This window comes from Diadema antillarum, unplaced genomic scaffold, assembly GCF_040938485.1.
Source record: "Diadema antillarum isolate AM-2024a unplaced genomic scaffold, OU_Dant_1.0 seq00000752_RagTag, whole genome shotgun sequence".
In the NCBI taxonomy this organism is placed as follows: domain Eukaryota; kingdom Metazoa; phylum Echinodermata; class Echinoidea; order Diadematoida; family Diadematidae; genus Diadema; species Diadema antillarum.
Window position 1 is genome coordinate 41,846 of NW_027271646.1, and position 23,292 is coordinate 65,137.

At 39.9% G+C, this 23,292-nt stretch overlaps 1 protein-coding gene across 1 annotated transcript; it reads left to right on the top strand.

Annotated features, from left to right (window-relative positions):
- The first annotated feature begins 536 nt into the window (after positions 1-536).
- On the top strand, positions 537-23,097 carry LOC139738518 (M-phase phosphoprotein 9-like). Its single transcript, XM_071649143.1, has 20 exons — positions 537-673; positions 1,244-1,261; positions 2,133-2,341; positions 3,040-3,180; positions 7,554-7,706; positions 8,173-8,391; positions 9,553-9,799; positions 10,507-10,728; positions 11,143-11,191; positions 11,754-11,915; positions 12,706-12,759; positions 13,680-13,727; positions 16,029-16,093; positions 16,851-17,153; positions 17,987-18,166; positions 18,915-19,660; positions 20,633-20,754; positions 21,587-21,682; positions 22,412-22,477; positions 22,933-23,097. The coding sequence occupies exons 1-20, from the start codon at positions 537-539 to the stop codon at positions 23,026-23,028; spliced, it is 3,333 nt and encodes a 1,110-aa protein (XP_071505244.1). The 3' UTR covers positions 23,029-23,097.
- The last annotated feature ends 195 nt before the right edge of the window (positions 23,098-23,292 follow it).

The window sequence follows — 23,292 nt, forward strand, 5'->3', positions numbered from 1 at the left end:
GTTTAATAGTGGGCATACTCGTGAAATAGGCCCCACCACTGCGTATCCGTACAAATACTACAGCGGCTCGCCTGTTTATACTCGTGAATTCAGCCCCACCGTGTGGCGTTCATCGGTAGATAAGCACGGCGGTGGGGCTTTCTTCCACAGTATAATACTCGTGAATACGGCCCCACCAAACGGCGTTTACGCGAGATGCATACGGCGGTGGGGCCGATTTCCACAGCATAGCATCGCACGGGTGCACGCGCACTGCGGTGGGGCCTATTTCACGATTTTGCCTAATAGTGTATTTTAGTATTTGAAAGTTAAATTAAAGTAAACAATAACTGCAACTGCTTAAATTTTTGTTTTGAAGAAAGTCACCATTCCAATATTCACTAGTAACTTGATACCATTTCACAAAGCTTTTGTTTTGTTTTGTTTTTCCCAGGGCAGGAATTATGACTGATATCAAAGTCAAAGACATCTAGGGCTGACAGGGGGATGTAAATAGCTGCTGAGCTGAGTGTGAAAGGAAAACCTTCAAAGCAATCATGTCAGAGGATACCAAAGACGCCAAAGAACGTGACAGAGAGCAAGCAGTATTGGAGGATGGGGACAATGAATTGTCTGAATCATCGGATACCAGTGCCTGGGACAGTGACCCTTTGACCCCACGAACGAGACGACAGTATCATCCAACCAGAGGAGCCCAAGGTGACTTGAATGGGGGCAGAAGCAGCAATGGAAGAGGGAGTATGTCACCCGCTACTGTTGAAGGGGATATTGATGAAGACAGGACGGAAGAGGAGGAAGAGGAGGAGGAGGAGGAGGAGGAGGAGGATGGGGAGGATGACCTGGAAGATGATGAAGTGGGGTTGATTTCAAGGGATGGTACCAATGACGAGGTGGACATTGTGAATGGCGAGGGTCACCATGCAGGAGATCTCATAGATGTACAGAATATTGCTTCAGAAAGTCCCCAAACCGTGAATGGTGTTGGACATAACCCGAGTTTGGAACATGGAACGGGAGGAGGAGGAGGAGGAGAAGATGGAGAAAGAGAACACCAAACAGAAGAGGAGGATATTGAAGAGATAGATGCTACCAGAGATTCATTCCAAAACAAGTATCTTCATATGAGTGATGGAGACAGGTAACTACACTGTATACATTTCCATGTTCAGTACAGAAAAGAATTAGCAAGAAATTACAGTTCTGTATTGTTATGTATTGTGAATCTGTGCTTCTCAATCAGTAGGCTGCTTGGCTCTCTCAGGTAAGCCACAATGTTGGCCAAAAGTAGAATTAAAAAGAAAAGACTGATATTTGATTTAACTGGGCCTGAAAACAAACTTTGTAAGAGCCAAAGTGGGCCTCGGGTTGCAAAAAGGATGAGAAACGCCATTGTACATTGTATGCTTTTGGACTAGTTCATAGTAGAATTATCTGGAGTAGAATCATATAAGCTAATACCTTCATTGAGCTCATACTCTATAGCTGTGTTTTCTTTCAGTCTTGAGAATGATATAGTATTTATAAGTGTTTTCAATTAAATGATGCCTACTGTATATTGAGTGGCTTATTTGCAATATTCCATCTGCTTCTCTTTATATTCCATATTTCATGGCAAGAATCTATTTTGCATGCAATATTAGCTTTTGCTGGAATAAGTCTCAAACCAGCTAAGGGTTTGTAGGGATAACTCTTTCGAATGAGGCTTTTGAAAAAGTTAAAGATCTGAAAAGATTGGTCAAATGTCATTACGTGTGAACTCATTTTGTAGTTTGGTGGTCTCTGTTTACATATCCTTCTTGAATAATTTGAAAACATGCATTTCAAAAATTTAACAGATTATTTCAAGAGTTTACATTGGAATTACATCCATGGAAGAACATGATCAGTGACATAAAGTGTGAATGAATGTGATACATTAAAAACAACTGCAACAGTCTTTGCACTAATTGAATTCATGAAATTGATTATAGGCCATTTTGCATTTATTAAAATGACAGGAAAAACATGTGCTTCCACTTTTTGCGGTCTTCAAAATGCCTTATACCTGTGCAAGAACTAGCTTCAATTTACTCTTAGTTTATCATACTGTATGTATTTGCAGTGCTCTTGCTTCATTTGTATGTGTAACACAGCTACTTCCCTCAGACAAGAGTGATGTTCCTGCCCTCACTGGGCTCGTTAGAACAAGCCTCACTGGGTGCCATGATGGGGGAGCTCTTTGCTGCAACACCCAGCCTTGATATCGCGGGCCAGGAATCGGACAGTGACTGGGGGGAAAGAGGGAGCCTGGAGAGTGGGCGTGAAGCTGATGACGATAGCATCAGTAGCAGAGGAGAACAAGGTGTGTTCACACTCACTCTGCTCTCAAATTCAAATACTGTATTATTTTATATGGCATATATTTCGCGAGTCTAAATTTTCGTGAATCGGGAATTCCCAACGATTTCGCAAGTGGTTGAATTTGTGGTTGTGGAGTCCCGTACTGAACGGAGAAATGTACACACGTACGTCACATCCACATCAGGATCAGAGTCAATATTTTCGCGTGTCTTTAATTTCGCGAATAGCACCTGACTCGTGAAATTCGGGAAAATGAAAACCTCGTGAAATATTCAGCGTATACAGTATCAGCCAGATAATTTCATTAGAAGAAATTGACCTTCATTCTGATTTTGGTTTTGCGTAAAGGATAGTAAGTATTTTTTCTTTTCAAGATCAAGGCTCCACTAAGAAATCTGATTTTACATACAAATGCAATGCCTGGTGTGTTTGTCACGGTAATGTTGCTGAGTGGTCCTTCTCTTCATCTTGTGGAAATGTCTTGTTAATGCAAGAAGTATATTTTCACATGGGAGACTTGTTTCTTATTAATTAAAAAAGAATTGATATTCAGGGAATTCAAATTCATTTACTCATTGCTATGATATAGCAATATGATATGGGGGGGGGGGGGCGGAGGGGCAGGGAGGAGACCAAAGAGAGAAGTTTGAAAAAGTTATCTCATTATTTCTTCAAATGACGCCTTTTTCTAATGTGCAGGTGGGCGTCGCCAAGACCAGGAGAATGTGGAAGAACTTTTTATTGCCCTGAAGCGGCAACATGTGGAGCAGATGAGGGCTCAACAGGAGCAGCACCGCAAACAGATGGCTTGGCTGAAGAAACAGCTCCTCTCTGGGACCGGTGAGAAAGCTGGAGAAGTGGTTGGGGGGAGGGTGATGGGTGTTGGAGCTGGCGTAGGGGTGGACAGTGTTACTATAACTTCATCCACTTGTAACTTCATCCACTTTTTCACACTTTTGCCATTAGCTTCCACTCACATGATACTCTGTATGTATGCATACAGAAGGCCTGGTTTGCAATAGTGAAAGTTCAAAGCTTTCTCTTTTTTTTCTCTTTTTTTTCTGCCTGAAGTCATAGTACAATGCTGGTTGATAACATGTTCCTACTAAAATGTATGTTAGTGCATTGCTTTGTGTGACGATCATAGAGCATACCTCCTTGTTGTCTGGAAGAGCTTTTCTGTGTTTTATGTAATCATGAGTTGTTTCGCTTTTTGTTTTAGCAAACTGGTCTGTAGGCATGCTCTAAGCTCATGATATTATATGTGCCCATCTGTGGGGTCACAGGTGATCAAAGTTTTTTTTTTTCCTTTCTTTTTTTTCATCTCTATAGTAAAAAGTGAAAAGTAAAATAAAGCACACCTGGTTCATTCCAGAAGTATCACAGGCATTGCATGATTTTTAAGCTTGTCAGTCCTACATATTGTTGTGCATGTTTTGTTTTTATGACAAATCTGGTCTCACATATGATAGTAGAAATAGATGGTCTCTTTAGACTGAAATCAATGCTGCCTGATTGTATCTAGATCATGGCCAAGAAGGGACGGGAGTGAGGGAGCCGTCCGGGGCATCGGGCACCCGCCCCAAAGCCCAGGGGGCCAACACAGAGGAAGGTTATAGTGGAGGTGCTAGTGCTTCCAAGGAGGAGGGCTCACAGCAAGCCAAAGGTATATCAGTGGCTCGCCTTGTGAAATTCAAAATACTTTAATAGGGACAGGGTACCAAAGTCAGCAAAAGTTCTGCACCAAATTGGACAGGAGAATGAATGAAATGGGGAAAAGAAATAACACATGTTCAAATCGGTTGTAGTGAAACTGTATTGATGTTGTTTGTTTGTGTATTCGGCTGTTTTCCCCAACATACTATTTTCTGTATTAACAAGCACCCCCTTTTGCTGGTTTGATCAGCTACTGTCACTACAAGAAAAGTTAATTCTTTCATAAATTTTGTGATAACCCAAAGCAACATGCTGGAAGACACTTCTTTGACATTATAATTTCCCAAGAAACTGTAAAAATGATTTTTTAGTTGAGGCACTCTCTGAATTGTTTTGGGCCATCAATGTAACAAGTGTGTTGAATGACTTCTGTATTTATTTGTTTTTGTGTATATTTTGTTCTGTGTTTGTCTTTGTTTGTGTGTTTATATAGTTATATGAAATCAATAGCGGCTTTCAGTCATGTCCACAGTTTGCGGTTCTAATGCAACAACACACTTCGCAATGGCTGATTCAAGAGGCCTGGCTTTACAACAGCCTACTATGTGCACATCTCATATACACTAGAAACAACATGGTGTGTGAAAAATTTGTTTACTGTTTGCAGATCCATAGCGAGTGCATCCATTGCTTTTATTTGTGTGTGGGTTTTATTAGGTGATCCGAGTATCCTCTCGGATCACCTTCTGTATCTGTACTGATTCTTTATTCTTCTTTCTTTATTTCTTTATTTCTCCGCAAAACGACCGTGACCGTGACGTCACTATGATGTCATCATATGAAAACACATTTTCATGCATATCTCATAAATGGAATGGAATTTTTTAATGTAAATTACGTCACATATATTTCAAGTCAAGCGGGTTCTACTCATTTTCTCAAAAATTCATATTTATCTTAAAACGCGCGCGTTGAAATATTTGTATGCTCAAATCGAGCTCAAAATTTTTTTGCACACGTTTCAGATCATTTGGAGCATTTTTTGAAAAATTGAAAAAATTGGACGGACGCGTACGCGCGCGCACATATTCGCACGCACAGCTAGTATGCAATAGAAATTTTCAGTTTTTTTACACGGATGGGATGTCCAAAATGTCAAGGAATATTTCTACCAAGTTTCAAGTCGATCCGACTCAATATGACATCATACGGGCCCGTCAAACTCAAAATTCCGCGCGTGCGTCAATGGGGATACACAGTGCAACTATGCCAAACAACCGCCAATTTTAAATCGGATTTTACTCGTCAGGATGGACGGTGACCCCCCATTTTCTTGACATATTCTGAAAGCTGATGAGTTGTACATGTTATTTCATGGGTTGGCTATGCTGACAAAATGATTAAAAAATATCAAATTTCTTAATAAAGTCAAAAAAGTAAATTTTCAAAATGACGTCATCAAATTCCAAGTTTACTCGAGCGTATCTCACTTATCCTTTGCCATTTTTCACCCAAATTTCAATATGTTGAAGCTTATGAAATGTTCTTTCATAAATGTAAAAACACAATTTTGATTTAATGACGGCATCACCTCGTAAAAATGGATTGAAAGTAACCTTGTCAAATTTGACCAGTTTACGTGTAATCTCTATGGCAGTGCAGTTTTTCTGGAAATGAAAATTGACATTACTATCTTTATCGAGCACTAGCTCACTTATGCTTTGGTGAATTTCTACAAGATTTTGATATGTTGTAGCGGAGACTTTGGGCTATCGTAAGTGTGCCCTTCGTTTTTTCATACGATGTCGGGATCACGTCAAAAAACTTGGTTGAAATTAAAGTTTATCTTCGATGTATTGAAATATTTCTTTCTTTTTGCAACTTTATATGCAATAACTCAAGAAAAACATTCCCTATCACCACCATATTTTGCACATGTTTAGTTCATGTCACGAACATTATTTCATAAAATAACAACTACTTGATCAGACGCCATCTTGGGTATGTAAATTAGGGTCAAAGGTCATAAATGTTTCATCCTGTATCTTGGTGAATACATATCCTATCTTTCCCATATTTTGCACACGTGAAGACCATGTTACAAGGATCATTTCACAAATTAACTACTTCTTGCTCAGATGTCATCTTGTCTATGCGAAGTTGTGTCAAAGGTCATATGTACTTCTTTCTTTATCTTCGTTATGACGTGGTATCTCTATGGGAGGGAATTTTTTTAAATGTGAAAATTGACATGATTGTCTTTATCGAGCACTAGCTCACTTACCCTTCGGTGAATTTCTCCTCGATTTTAATATGTTGTAGCTGAGACTGTGCACTATCGAATGTGTGCCTTCCTTTCTTCATACAATGTCGGAATCATGTTAAAAAACTTGGTTGAAATTAAAGCTTATCTTCGATGTATTGAGATATTTCTATGTTTCTGCAACTTTCTTTGCAATAACTCAAGAAAAACAGCCCCTATCACTCCCATATTTTGCACATGTTTAGTTCATGTCACGTACATTATTTCATAAAATAACAACTACTTGATCGGACAACATCTTGGGTATGTAAATTAGGGTCAAAGGTCACAAATGTTTCATCCTGTATCTTGGTGAATACATGTCTTATCTTTCCCATATTTTGCACACGCAAAGATCATGTTACAAGAATCATTTCACAAAATAACCACTTTTTGCTCAGATGCCATCTAGGTTGTGCAAAGTGGGGTCAAAGGTCATATGTACTTGTTGTTGTATCTTCGTTATAGTGTATACAGATTTGGTACCAAAGATAGCAGATATGACTCCCTTTTCTAAATGAGAATCCAAACATCACACGGCCAATGTCTCTGACCACAGATGAAACCTGCATGGTCATGCCTATTGCGATCAGGACTTGAATCATTGATTAAAAAAAAGATCGGATCACCTTAATTTGTCAGTGATGACAAATTACAATCTCTAGTTTTGTTTTGTTTTTTTACCTGGTTCATTTTTTTTCGAGAATGGATATTCCACAACTTGAGTTTGTTTGGTATTGCATATTGCCTGTAAGTGTTGACCTGTGCTGGTCATAGTTTAGAAGCAAATGACATATAATATACATGCAACTGCATGCATAGCTTTTACAGAGAGTGAAGGAAAGAAATGTTTGTGCATGTGTTCAGAATGGTCTCTCTGATATCCATATTATGATCAAATCAAACAATATGAAGTACACTGCATTGTTCAAAATTATGGCTTTGTCTGAACCTTCAACCAGTACCCAGTTGTTTAGCTGGGCTACTAGTGTGTTTAAATCTGTGGATATTCTCCCCCAGTTGAGCGCATAGTACCTTAAAAATGGAAATTGTTGCAGCATAGAAATTTGAAAAGAAATATGGTTGCTTAAGATTTGAAAATGTTTGTGGACCACTTTCCTCTTTGAATCCGAATTGCTGCCATTATTATGCTGCAGTGTCAGACAAGCCATTGACAAGCTTTCTGACTGTCAAAGAGGTATGATTATTAGAATTTGAAGATATTCCTTGACTGGTCTATTCTCATTCCTGTCAGACCACGTGGACAGTAACATGGTCCCTCTGCTCGACCAGGACGATGCCTCCTCGGACACGTCCACGTTTGTCTCTGGCTCACTGGACAACACCCAGATGACCACTTGGTCAGATGTCCATGACCAGAGGCATGGGAGTGATGCTGTAAATCCAGGTGGGGTTGGTTCTTGTCAAGAAACAAAATGACTAGAAAATTTATGCAATCCCATAAGTTCACCAAGATCATAGGCAATGGGAAAAACTTCGTTCTAAGGTTTCTAATCATTTGGACTTCAGAGATTCAGAGTTTACCCATGCTTTGCAAGCAGTAACTTCATAGCTGTGTTACATACAGATATAGTGTACCCTCAGTCCCATAGGTGCATATTTGTGTATTTACTATAGCAGTCTGTTCATATGCCATTTGGCTCAAGTGTAGAAGAACTGTACAACCACCGATGCCCACTGCATGATCTTTTGGAGGGGGTTTGTATTTGTACACATTTCGACTATTGTAGAATGGTTGGAAATATTTATACATAGCCACAACAGTCTATTCCACATTGCTGGCAAGCTTCTCTCAAAGGTAGAATGCAACTTTAAGCTGTGTAGCTGTGATGGTTCAATATCATAATCCACAGAAGATCCAACAACACAAGAGGCAGTGCTCCTGCAACAGATGCAGCAGAACTTCGAACGGGAACAGGCGGCCTTGCAGAACCAATACGAGAAACAGGTGGGCCAGCTGCAGCAGGAGTGGCAGGGGTTGCAGCAACAGCATGTCCAACAGCGGCAACTTGTGGCAGGCATGCTTGAGCAACAGAGGTCAAGGCTTGAGCAGGCCACTCAACCACAAATAGGTGAGGGGTAGGCTTCCACTTTGTTCAAGTTCAGGAAAACTTCTGTTTATGTAAGAAATTGTAAGCAAGCATGCATTTATGGAAGGCTGGATGAGTAATGTGTAGAAAATACAAAAACCAGAAGTTACAGATGCAAAGATTCTTAGAAGCACGTAAGAATTACCCAGCATTAAAGGTAGGGGATACCTTTTACAGACCTCCCAAAATGCAGCAAAACATTAAATATGAACCTCAGGGGACTTGTTTAGGCCACTGCTGAGAAATTTGGAAGTCAACAGTTATCTACAATTTGAATAATGCACAAAACTCAACTACTCAGTAGTTCTGTGTGTCAGCCACACTTATGCTTTTTGTTGCAGTCTTCTGTATTTTTTATCTATAAACACAAATCTAAAAGTATAGGAGCTGATGTAATAACATACAGAGTGTGTGGCAAGAAAGTATATAGAAATGTTTGTAAGTTTTGATGAACTTTCTTCACAAAATATACATGATGGACACACATGCAGTGCATGGGTCTGCAAAGGTAGCCAAGTAATGTACTGGAATTTACGGTGAGCCCCGAAAAAAAATTCAATTTAAAATCTAACGGTCAATAAAAGTGTACGAAATGTTACCTTCCACTTTCAATACTTTATGGGAGTTTCTAAAATGATACTCTCTTCAACATACCACTGTATTTATACAACTCTTTATTTAAGGCATGCAAATGGGATTCCCTACCTATAAAGCAAAGATTGACCAATGAAATAGTAATTTTTAAAGGAAACCTTTTAGCAGATTGAGTTTATGACCCACACTTATTTGTTGAGTAATTTCTGATGAAGTGCCTTGCAGTGCTTTAAATGGTAATGGTGATTATACAAGTGCCAGCTATTGTCTGTGAGTTATGCCCCATTATTACCTGAAGTGCATTACAAAATGGTAATACTATTGCAGTGGAAATTTTTGAGCAGGTAATTCTTCGTGCTCGGCCAGGGAAATATGAATTTCGCATATATTTTTTGGTCTGCTCAATCAAAAATATGTAAAGTAATCACACATGTACAAGCAAAAACTTTGCACGCTTGTTTTTTTAATCATGCTAGTTTTGTTTTGCTGGAAATGTGTGAAAATTTACACTTTTACGACAGTATTTGATCACATGTTCTGTTTGTGTAGATGGGGAAGAGACAAGTTCTGTCCTGTCTGACTTTACCTACTGGAGACTGGATGAGGGAGAGACCTACAAGGACTTACCCAATGCAAAACCAAAGGGAGGTCAGCTCTCCCTAGAGAAGGACTCCCTTGTGTCTGAAGACCCCCTCCAGGAGAGCACCACCCCCCAGGAGGAAATGTTTGCCTCCAGCCAAGGCCATGGCAGGAAGCAGAAGGCCAAGGTTGTTGAGAGTCCAAGAACATCATCCAGGTGGGCTCCATTAATTGTTAAGAGGTGTGCGTGGTGTAATGCCCCTCCAGTTATTGAAATATATGGGGTTCATCTGTTTTGAGTGCAGAAACTGGGAAGGATGCAGAAGTGACGTTGGTTAGGTTTGGTTTCATGATATTTTTAAAAGTTGTGGTAATATCCCTGACAAGCATAAAAAATGTTGATATATTCAAGTATTCACACAATTTCTCATTTACCTATTTGATACAGATTTTATTAACGATATGGCAAATTCTGTCAAATACCATAATTACATAATATCAATGTAATATATAATGTATATGAACATATATTCAGAAGCGGAAAGACAAAATATGCTAGAGAGTAATCTAAACTACTTAACCAAAATAAGTGTGGTATAAAAAAAAAATTGGAAAGTTATGTAGATACTAGATTCGAATATTGAACTTTTCAAAATGTAAATGTATTGCCCTTTATTTCTTTTTGAAAAATGATATAATTGTGTTGAACTCAGTAAAACAAAAAATGTGTGTGAAAAAAAAAAGCATATTCCTAAAATTAACATGAAGATGTAGAGAAATTCTTCCATTGTGCCATTTGCAGTATCCTCTTTCAATATTGCCCAATGATAAATGCCAAACTGATGATGGTTATTAATTTGCACCGTCTTCATCTTTTTTGTGTGTGATGTTGTGATGTAATCTGTGTGCCCTTTCCATCTCAAGTCGTATCGACCTCCAGGAGAAGTACACTCGCCACATCGCGGACCTGGAGGCCTACTACGAGACGGAGCTGGATGACCTACGGAGGCAGCTGGCCCAGGCCAAACTAGGAGCGTCGCCTTTCACGGGGGAGCAAGGCGAGCTGGGCGGGGAGTCGATACCAGACAAGGAAGGACTGGTTGCGCGCTGCAAAGACCTGGAAGGCAGTCTGACAACAGCTAATGGGTGAGGAACAAAAACACTGCATCACATAACCTCCATTGTGGGGGGTCCTTTTTGTACAACTCAATTGTATATTTGCTTAGTTGCTTTGTTTTATAACCTGCATTTAGATGTCTGCATGGATAGTAGCTTTCAGGCAAAAGTGTAAATTCAGGCACTGGCAGTATCATATTTCAGGTCTATTCATGTATAAAGCAGCTTCTTATAAATGATATTCAGGTTCTTTCTTTCATTCTTTCTGGCATCCCCATGTCGTCCCCTTTAGGAACATTCTCTTTTGAAATGATAATTTCTGAAGACGTGACATTTGAAATTTGACCGTGGAAGTGCTTGAGTAATTTGTTAAAAAAGAAACATAACACAAAAGAATTAATTATCTTCATTATATATATGTCCTCTCCGTCTTTTTACATAAAGCCGTATCCAGGACTTGGAGAACACAGTTAGAGCCTTAGAAACTAGACTGGTGAGTTATTTTGCCCTTTTTGTTGTTGTTGACTTGTTAATCTTTGTTAAAATAATATCATCTGGTGGTTGATTTTATGTCACTGCAGTAAATATCAGACATTGACCCTTATAATGTACTTGTAGTTAGCATGTATGAATTCACCGGCTTAAACCATAATGTATCATCAGCAAAGTTATGTTATAATTTTCATTGCTATTTCTGTGAATTAGTAGAGCCAATTCTCACTGTAATATTCAGCTTACCGTTAATACCAATCTATAACTTGCAGAGATCTACTGTTATACTTCATTCAGGTGTTATCAACACATGCTTTTTTCCATATAAGAAGCTAAGATAATGTCTTTATAACTAATGCCATAACACTTTCACATAATTTTTAACACTCACCCTCAATTTGGTCTTCACCATTCACCTCAAGGATATCAGCCATATGTATGTATTATCAGCAGCTACTTTGTCCTCATATACACAAGTAAAGATTAATTATCACTACTATAACAGTGACACTTTCATATCATACATATTTAAACTCTATCCTCAAACTCGTCCCCCACCCCAGTTGGAGTGGCCAGATCGTTACGGCCAGGCCAACAGCACCATCGCTGTCCTCCAGCAGAGGTCAGAGGATCTGGTCAAGCTGGTGAAGAAGAGGGAGGAGGTGGTCAAACAACTGGAGAAGCAGAACAGGAAGCTGGAAAGCGCCCTCTTTGAGGCTCAGCAGGTGAGGCAGCTGGGAATTTTGTTCAGCCAGTATTTAGCAGGTTTATTTTCAAGTAGGAAGGTAGTGTTAGCGTGAACTGATTCAAAAGTTTTGATTGAATGGAAGCTCATCATTTTCAAGGGAAATAGATTAGTATTTTCTGAAGATGAAAAACACAGAGAAACAGGACAAGTGTTGGGTAAACGGACCATCCTGGAGTTGAGTGCAAGTAATGGGAACGTGCCTAACGTAGCAGCAATACTGGTATGACATGAGATTGGTAGAAGCCAATAATGAATAGAAGAGTGGGATGCTGAGCCAGTGGGTAGAGTACTGCAGTAAGCCCATTTACCGCCACCACCACGCTAAAGAGACACACACTGTTTGTAGCTTGGGCGGAGCATAACATAATAACTCACAAATTTAAAGGTGCAGTGCAAATGGCTGCAGTGAAGCTCATAAAGTTTTTTGCTCAAGACAAAATATTGTTGAGGGGATATTGAAGACAATTCAAAATGACAACTTGTTTATTCAACATTTTACGTCTCTGTAAATGGCTCATTTTGTGTATGAAGCCGTCAGGACGTACATTTATTCTAGCTTGTCATCTCTGTACAAAGCTCAGAGAATATTAATGTTCACAAACTGGGATAGGTGGTCAAATGGCTAATGTATCTTCCAGGCACTTGTCTCTTTATTTATTTCACTTGCCCACTAGCAAAATATGGTTGCGTAGGACAGGTGAACTCGTGGTTCATCAACACTCTGCATTGAAATAACACCCATGCTAATCCATTCATATCGCTCACAGGTCCAAGATGCACAGACAACAGCTGGCAAGAAGGAGCAAGCAATGCTTAGCAAGGTAAGTCTCATAGTTGTTCTCCACCACACTTTCAACCAAGTGTCTACCAGATTCTCAGTGTTTGATAAAGTTTGTACAGGATCCACCTGCTTTCTATAAAGCCAATGAGTTGATGTTATAGAGTACCGATGTATGACATCATAGCCATCCATCGCCATGGAAACTGGTTCGAAACAGCCTCATGTAACCATGTCAAGCCAACCATGCTCTTACCCGGTTCCAACCCACTGCCCGAAGCCATGTGCAGGGTTATTTTGTGTGGAACGAGCACTGAACTTTAACAGCTTTAAAAAAAAAAAAAAAAAAAAATCTGCTTTAACAGAAGACTGTGACATCATCACTTCAGTCCTTTATTCCCAGCAGTATGGCCAAAAGCAAGAAATGTCAGTGAGCATTTAGTGTTCGCATAGCGTATCTGGCTTGTTAGGAGTTCTTGCAGAGATTACTTCTCTCCCACCATTTGGCTATTTTCACCCCAACTTTTACTTTTGTCATTGTGTTGAAAACTAAGACTGAAATAGTTTGTAACCCTAGACCTTCCGTGATCCTGGTCACAAAGATGTGGCATTTCATGCTTGTAAAAGCGCTCATGATATTGTAAGTGTGTTCTGGTGATCCGAGTCTCCAGTTTGCTAGGGGTCTAGACGGGAGAACTTTCTAGTTTAAGAGGTGCTTTGAGTTGGAGTCTCTTTTCTTGTTCACACACAATTATACCCTCTCCCCCATTATTCAAAGAAAATCTTGAAAAAGCCTGACCATCCTAGGTCTGTGCTTAAATTGCCTCTCCAGTATTTATGTGATATAAGTTGTTGTTGTTTTTTTTTCTGTATGGATGCTCAAGTCACTCAGTCCTCTTGGTATAGTCTCATCTCCAGACTGACTCATATGAGTATATTCTTTCTCCTCCTCTTCCACTTCAGCTGATTGGCCAATACACACAGCTGAGTGAACAACATGAAAGAACCCAGGTAAATGAAAAGAAAGCACTGTCTGTTCTCCTGTTTATAGTTTTAGTCTTTGTTGTTAGTATCAATTCTAGGTATTGACCGATTCTGTGACGCGCTATGTGTATTTTTGGCATGGGCAGCGCCATTACGCTGTGTCTCAGCCGACCCCCCTCCCCTCTCCCCCACCCCCTTCTGTGCACGGAATGAAAAACTGATGCATGGTTGTTTTAGCCAATACGCATGTTGTACTGAGTGCGCGAATGCTTGCTTAGTGCGTGAACCTTTGTTACAAGTGCGCGATAAACATGTTGCCCGTGGGGTGGGGGAGAGGAGGGGGGGTCGGCTGGGACACCGCATGGCTGCGCCCGTGCCACAAATTGTCTGCTGCCCTCAACGAACCCGAATTGGTCAATACCTTTATACATTCTCCATAGTCCTGTAGTTTGAAGGTTGTTTGTGTGTGTGTGTGTTTTTTTTATGCCTCCGCAACGAAGTGGCCGGAGGCATTATGTTTTCGGGTCGTCCGTCCGTCCGTCCGTCCGTCCGTCCGTCCGTCCGTCCGTCCGTACGTCCGTACGTCCGTACGTCCGTACGTCTGTACGTCCGTCCGTACGTCCGTCCGTCCCGTTTTGTTTTTGTCGATATCTCAAGAACCGTGTGGTGGTTTTACATCAAACTTGGTATGAGGGTATATCCTTGGGGGATGATACTTTGTGTGGATTTTAAGGTCACAGGGTCAAAGGTCAAAGGTCAGGTTATTTTGTGAAAAAAAATTGAAATTTCATGTTTTTCTCCATATCTCGCAAATGGTTCAAGGTATCTTCATGGAACTTAGTATATATGCTTGTACCGATGGGCAGTGATTATCTAGGGAAGTTGGGGTCATGGGTCAAAGGTCAAGGTCAACTCCTCAAAATATCACTACTTTCCTTAAAATGCAATATGCCTGAAGGGTTTTTTTTTTTTCAAACTTGATATATGGCATGTATTACCCAATATATATTTTTGGGGAAGTTTCTTGCCAAAAGGTCAAAGGTCAAAAGGTAAAAGGTCAAGTGAAAGTGCTAAATTGCACTTTTTCCTCCATATCTCGAAAGTAACTCAAGGTATCATCATGAAACTTACATATTTATGCATGTTCAACCTAACAGTGATTCTCTTTGGAAATGTGAGATCAAAGGTCAAAGGCCAGGTTTAGATAATGCTATTTTCCCATTTGATACTGAAATTATGCTTTTTCTCAATACCTTGAAAATTACTCAATGCATAGACTTATAAAAGGGTCAAAAGTCAAGTAAAAATCATAAGTTCCCCAAATACCTGCACTCTGACATTTTAATCATTCATCCAATTGAACCTAGTTCTAGAAAAAGTGAACATTCAGCACATTTGTGTCAAACCTGTCATTTTAATATTTTGCCAATTGTGTGAAACTGTCATCACACATTGTCAAGACATTGTACTATAGACCTATTAGGAGAACCATCCATTATGGCGGAGGCATATCAGTAGCCGTAGCGATATATCTAGTTTTTTTCTAAAGAGATACATACCTTGTATCTTCCAAATAAATGTGCTTATAATTTCAAACAAAACAAGGTCTAAATATAGCAGTATCCTTGACCCTGATATTTTTTCTTTTTTGAAACACATGCAGAGAATCACCTGGTTAGCTCATGAATTGATTCTCTTATGAATATATATATAAAGTGATGGATGAATATATACTAGGTATAAACAGATAAATGAATATTCGAGTGATGTATACATGCATCGCTATGATTTTGCTACAAGTGACTCTACAGAAACCATATCTGACACAAGTCCCTTTACACTGAGATTTATATGTGCCAGCCATGTATATTATAGATTTGTAAAATTGACTTTACAGTGGACTCCTGTTTTAAGGAAATCCTCGGGACCGGCAGATTTCTTTGATTAAATCGAAATTTTGTTATAACCGAACAAATAAACAATAAAGAAACAGAGTGCCGATAAACTTGCGACGTGGATTCTTATTTTGTTGTAACTGGAATTTAGTTATAATTGTGTTTGTTATAGCAGGAGTGCACTGTAGTTGGGATCTGCTGTGCTATACCATCACGACATGGTGTCGGAAAATGGAAAATCTTTCAAATTCATGAAATTCTTCTGTCGGGGGAAATCTTTCGTTCTGTCTTTCCCATTTTCAATGTGTCACGATGAGTTTGTAAAGCAGGTCTTTTGACTCATTCAGAGCAGTCAAGTATCTCCTTTTACTGATGTAAAGTTGTTATTTTTTCATTTATTTGCATCATGCATTTTTGTTTTCCTTCCCTGCAGGCTGAGCTTCTGAAAGTTCAAATGACCTTTGAAGAGGCAAATTCTTCAATATCTGAACTTAAGAGGTGAGACAAGTAACTGCTTACCTCATTTCAAAAGTATCCTAATGAGTTTTTGTGAGATAAGTGTGTAGATGCTATTAATTGGCCATCCACAATTTATAGCTGTATGTGCTATGTCAAGCAAGCATAATATTTTGCAGCTTTGAATTTGTAGAGCAAACTTTGGGTGGTTTGATTTACAATCGAGTATGCCTGCAACAAAGTAAAAGAATTTTACTGCACCTTTTCGAAAAGGAAAGCTAGTGATGTCCCACCTTGATGACAATAGACAGTGCATATGTGTTACTGAAACCTATATTTTCTCATGTTGTTGATTATGAGCATATCAATGGACTGGTGAAACTCACAAATATAAGTCTACCACAGAATGTATGGCATAAACAGTCTCACTGAAGAACAATTTTTTTTTTTTTAATTGTTAATGACTTGTATGCAACATGGATTATACATATGCGTTACAAATGGCATTACCTATGGCACAGTTCTATCTGTGAGGGGCACAATTTCATATTATACTGTATGTTGGGTATCCTTACAGATGTAAAGGTATCAGGTGGGAAGCAGATACAATTAATTATTGTTACACAGCTCTCTGAATGAAACAAGCATTATGCAATTCATCATTGAAATAACTTTGTCTGCGATCATAGGCTGCAAGAATATTTGCGATGTGGAGGTTTTGTGGTCAGGTCATTATTTAGAAAAAAATCAACAAGGCCTTTATTTGACTATGTGTCTCTGTTGTCTTTGTCTTCTGTAGGACGGCAGTTCGACAGGAGCTTGAGATCAAACAGCTAGAGGGGGAGAAGAGGCGGCTCCAACAGGGCAGGGCGGACTCTGCCCGGGGGGACGGGAATTCTTCCAGAAGCTCCTCCTCCTTGGGTCCGATCCCATCGGATGTTGGCGATCAACCGGGTCATAGTGAGCCTGCCTTGCCTGGGATGGAGGAGTCCTCGCCGATGCTGAATGGTTTCCACGGTGATGATGCGGTCATCAGTCCTCGTCAGACCCAAGTCGAGCCAGAGAGTGTTGGGCTGACAGTGAGACCAGCCAGCAGTAACAGGTATTCTAACCAGACTCGGTCATTATTTCTCAAGACTATTCTGTAAAACAAGGAATTTTCGTGTGCATTCTAATTTCCCAAATTTCGCGAGTGCCAAGATTTGCAAAATTAAAATACATGCGAAAGTTCTTGTCTGCACTATATGCGTTGAATGCCAGTGGCAGTTCGCGAAAATTTCACGCCGCAAGAAAGGCCATCGGCTCCACATCACGAAAAATTCATGCCGCGTATATATCATGTTTTACAGTATTATGTAATCCTGTCAGGACCAATATTCTACTGTAACACAGACATTGTGTGCAGTTGTTGCCAGTGGTGACAATGAAGGATAAAGGTTCCATTTCAGTGAAGAATTTTTAGTCATTAGACCATATTCTTTTTTAAACCTACCGTGTCCCACTTTGACATCACTCTGTACTTGCAAAATATGAGGAGCATTGCAAAATAAAGAAAAGCTGCACAATTATAAAGTCGTAATCATCCCCATAGTAGTGTGAGGCTCAGTTGATGTGGCTTGGGACTCTCAATCATAGGGTCATTGGTTCAAGTCCCTGAGCAGCAATACTAGTGATCTAAACCAAGGCTTGGTGCTACTCATTGCTTTGTCCTTCAGAGTTGATATAGAGTTGTTGGTTTGGGGGGTTGTTAAGTGACGTACATTCAATTGGTGACAAACAACCAGCATTCAACTGCTTCCTCAGCAGTCATATGAAATAAATCAAGACTCTGAACATTTTAGAATACTAGCAATGAAGCCAGAAGGTATGTACAGCAGAATTACTTAGCAAATTCGAACTTTTTTTTTTTTTTTTTGTATTTGATTTGCTTTTCAGCCCTGCAACTGCCCTTGGAAGTAGTTTGCGTCTCAGTGTGGAGGACAGAAAGTTTCTCCGTTCAGGAGCGAACTACAACATCCTCACTGGCCAGGTGCCCAGACAGAGTGAGCCCTCTCTTGGTGATGTTAAGGTCACTGGTCCGCAGAGTGATGCTACCAATCAGGCTCATGTTGACAGGTGAAACTTCCAGAATGTTTCCAGTTTCCTACTCATTGAAATGTTTGTTAGTGGTAATACTCAACATATGTTTATTGTTGATACTGTACCCTATGAAAACTAGTATATGAAATCAGATATTTGTCAAATATGATGTGATATATGCTCTAAATGTTAATGGCATGAAATTTGCCGACAAAATGACAGTCAAGTGATGTTGTGAATGTGGCATTCAGTGCATGAGCTTAACTGTAACTTCACTTGGAGGTGAATTTCTCAGGCTTAGGCTTGGAGAAGTGGTATAGCTCACACAGAGACTCCAATCCTCACTTTGTGTTAAATATGACGGGTGAAAGGAAAAACTATAAAACTTATTAATGACAAGCTATCACTGCTTCTGGCAAGCATGTATTTTTTTTTTTTTCATTATATCACAGCATTTGACTGTCCATTCCAAATCATTTTTTACCTCAGAGTTCCAAAACATACTTCTTTGAATTTTCTCAAAATCATACCTGCAAGATGTTCAGTGATTTCCTCTGAAGAATTGTATTATCTACTGACAACTGTGCTTCTCTATGTCTGTAATATTTTCCCTGAATAGACTTTAAGCAATTTTCTTTTTATTTTTACTTTTGTAGATTTCCCAAATTTTTCATGGCCTGTACTGTTTAGAGATATGTGAAGTAGTTGTGTGTTGCATCATGTTCTAGATAATGTACAACATAAATCAGGCACGATTTTTTTTTTTCAATCTTGTCATCCTTAGTACTCCTGAGCAGCTTCCTGTTCTCTCGTTTGACACCCTGGAGCCACCCTTTGATTCAGACCTCGATGACCGCCCTCTCTCCCCCATGATGAAAGCCGCCGCCCAGCTGGACAGGTGGAAGACCTCTGGGCGCTCCCCAAGGAAATACCATCCCCAGGTTGTGTCCCTGCCGAGAGTGAGCCTCGGACAGATCTCCAGAGAGGTACCGGAGCGGGACTTCTCTCCGCCGAAAGGAGGAGCAGTGACAGACGCGCAACTGATGTCGTACAAGAACAGGACTAACAGCGGGAAGAAAAGTGATGGCAAGGGTGATGACATGAGCTCTAAGCGAGATGCCGCTTCGAAGAGGGTTGCATCTGGGAGAGACAGTGGAGGCAAGCAAGGGAGGACCAACTACAAGAGGGCGTCCACCATCGGCGAGCACCTGCATCCAGGCAAGGACCCCGATCCCAGCCTCCACGTCTGGGCCATTCACCAGTCCCCCACCACTGCCCTCAGTTCTGGCAGCAAGAACAAGAACTCCAAAACGAGTCCCAGGGGTGCTGCAGTGGAGAAGGTTGGCGCGATGTCGCCTGGTCAGGCCGCTCGCAAGAGTCTGGCGAAGTACTCCGTCGGCGAGAGTAGCGGGAGCGAGAGACGGAAACGGAGTAGTCCCCGCAGGAATCTGGCCGCCAGTTTTAAGGATGCAGATATGAAAAAGGGAGATAGAGGAGGAACAACTAGCAAGGCAGTGCAGACTCCAGTCAGTGAGTACCAAGTAGTGTCTTCCCTGCATTCAGACACACTGTAATTCATAAAGAATACGTACGGTATTTATTAGAAGTGACTTTACTTTTTTGTTTGCTTTATCATCGAAGAATTAGATAACCCGGCAAAGGTCAGGTAGTGTACTTTTCATTTTGATGCAAAATTTATTGTGTAAGCATTTACAAAATGAGAACATTTATCTCATTATTCCAACACTATCTGTGACAGACCCCCCCCCTAAAAAAAGAAAAAAAAAAGAAATAAAACAACAATAACAAACTAACAAACAAACAAATGACCAAACAAAACAAAAAACATAACACGACTATGGAGTCTCAGGAATTTATTTTTAATAGTGCAAATTTTATGTAATATTAAATTTTTATCAAAGTTTACTTGTGGTTAACATTTGATTAATAACAAAGTGATTTTTATTTTCTTGAGATATTGTTGTTACAGTTACTTGCTTTGAATAGTGAGATCTGTGATATGGAGTTCATATTGCAATGGGTAAACTTGGCTATGAAAAAACCTATTAGAGCTTGTAACTCCGGGAAACAATTGGCTGTTGATACGTTGAAAGAGTGTTTTCACAGATTTTCTGATTTCCTAGGCAGTCTTCATTTCCTCCACCAAAACAATATTGAAAAGTATCCAGAAATGACTGCTTATTTTAATCTTAAATATGACTGGCAGGTATAAAACACTTCAGACTGTAATGTAATATGCATTGACAACAGCATTATGTAGCAAAAGTAATGATTGTATTCTATATGGTCAGTCAAGAACATGACGTTTAACATGATTTTGTAACTGAAAAGTTCCTAATGCTACCTTCTGTTTGATATGAGATGTGCTGGCTTTATAGAAGTTAATATGTGGTTTGTTGCTTGAAATATACGTAACCATGGAAGTCACTGCAAAAATTTAAAGCAATTTGCACATCCAAACCTCCTGTCCCTTGATGTCAGTCGGAGGGGACCCATTTGAAGCGGCTCTGCAGCGTGTCCGACAGGGCCATGTGACCACACGGGCAGACTGGGAGAATGGCCTGACCGACGCGAGGAAGGCAGCACAGAGGAATGTTAACAGGGTAAGATCTCTCAGGCAGTGGCATCTCCTTGCTGCCCTCGAAGGAATACTTTGTGGCTGTCCTAGCAACTGTGTGTGTAATGCCTATTTCTCTTTACGTGGCCAACTCATCACTTGTGGTGCCACTTTCATGGTTTCATGAGCTGACAAGCAAAAAAGAAAAGAAAGAGAAAAGCTTTACCCACACTTCTACCACTTCTAGGTTTCATCGGCTGGCAAAAAAAAAAAAAAAGAAGAAGAAGAAAAAAAAAAGAAAGCCCTCTTGTACAATTTGCAAATAGCTTTAAGCAAAACAAACAAAACAAGCCTTAACCACTTTTCTTTTTTTTTCTTTTTTGGTACCACCTCAGAGTAAAAAAAAAACAAAGGGGGAGGGGGAGAGTTGCCCCAGGTGGTTAAACCCTGTGTATTCCTATGTATTATGCAAAAAAAAAGAAAAGTGGAGGGTGTAAGAAAGTATTTAAAGACTGTGATACTAAGCCATTCCTTCCCTGTGTAGGATCACATCAGTACTTTGTTTAGAAAAAGTGCAATATTGGAGAGCTGTCACTGCTTGCAATGATGAAGCACTGTTGTAAATATTCTGGCACCAGAGCTCATGGAAAATTTGAACATAATGGGACAGATACCTTTAATTGTGATATGGTTCAGCACTAAATCTCATTAAAGCTTCTATTCAACTTGTTGGGACATACAACTATAAATGCAGTACAGTACTTACCAGAGCCGTCAGGTATTTTGGGTAACACTGTTATAGTACGATAGTACATTTATTCTGTAGTGTTGACAAGAGGCTGTCTCTTTCTGTCTTTGTATCCCACTTTCCCCACCAGATGACGTCAAAGACATCCGAGACACCGGAAGAGATCTTGAGGAGGTTGTCCAAGGAGAGCAAGAGACTTGATGAGCTCATGATTGAGAAGAGAAAGGTACGGAAGCACCCATGATGCCCCTCTCTGGACCTAGGTGTATAAATGGGTACCTGGCTATGCTGGAGTGATGAAAATAAAAGTGCCCCTTGGAAGGGCAGTACCAAAAGGCTACCCTGGATGTCTTGAAGACCATATGTACCTTTTTGAGGGTTCCTTGTTTAACACCAGTTTTCATGTGTTGATATTCATAGAAGTTTGTGGCTAGGATTCAGAGTTTGCACATGTTCTGAAATTTACTTAAAGCTTATTTGTCCCTCTTTGTCTCTTGTTCTGCCGATTTTATATTCTGTTTCATCATGCACTTTTATTCAAAGGGTACCTTTGTTGAAGTGCTACCGTCCTGCAGATAAAAACTAAACAAATTATTATTAACAAATGTGTGCTAAAAAAAAAAGGACCTTAAGCATGGATGCAGTGAATTGCTGCTTGAATATCATTTGCATGCCTTAATTCATTGAAATTGAAGAAAATGCCTTAATTGCAAAGAATTGAAAGGATTCTCAACAAATGCACAGCTTGAACATTTGGGGCTTCAACAAGAGTTTGTAAGTCTGTCTATGGGAGAACAACATCTAATTTGGTGAGAATGATTACTATCTAGATGTTTTGATATGGATATTTTGAACTTCAATGGAGTCAGTGCTTTGTAACCTGATCTCTGATCTGATTATCAGGAGAATATCCTGATGGTGTTTTTACCATTCCCATGTATTTCCCAATCTTTAGCTGGAAAGCGCCCTCACCCACATGCCAAATTCAGGACCAACCAGTGCCAAGAAATTAGAACAGCAGGTATGTCAGAGAGTAACAAACAATCATGTATGTCTAATGTGATTTTTAGTACTATTGGGACTCTCTTGGCAGTCTTTAAATGTCCCAGAAATTATTTTGAATGATGGTGAATATGAATGATGATGAATATGAAAATGATCTCAAACATTCAATTGAATGAATAAACACACACACACTAATTGATAGCAAGTAAATTGGAAAAAAAGAAGACACTGCCTGGATGTAATGCTTGTTGTATGAAGCTACCTTGATGGATACACCAGTATACTTTTAGAAAGAGTTTATTTTGATTTATCTGCTGTAAATATTTTATTCTAATAATGCATGCTATTCTTGCTTCCATGATACTTCAAATTTGTGTCCTGTTGTAAAGCAAGGTTATAAATGTGGCAACATACTTGGTAACTGTTTGCTTTTGACGCTGTGTTACTTCATATTTCCTCAATGAAATAAAGGAGAAGCTTGAGCAGAGGCTAGACCAGGTGACCAGAGAGCTGGGCTCGGTGCGGATGCTGCTGCGGAAGTACAACGCCCTCAACATGTCTTTCTAGGAGAGTGCACCATTCCTTGCCACCTTTTACGGCTTTAAACTGGCGATGTCCCCCTCCAGACGCACACACTCCAGGGTCTCATTTCACAAGGGATGCTATGATGGTAATTCTGGCTAGGATGACAACTTCTTGTAGCCGCAGCCAGTCAGGAAGCAGAATTCTATTCATCACCATGACACTTGCCATTGCAGCTAGACTTGCTGTCATAGCAACCGCTTTATGCAATTGGAGCCCAGATGTCTTCCAGCAAGATGAAGAGGCTGT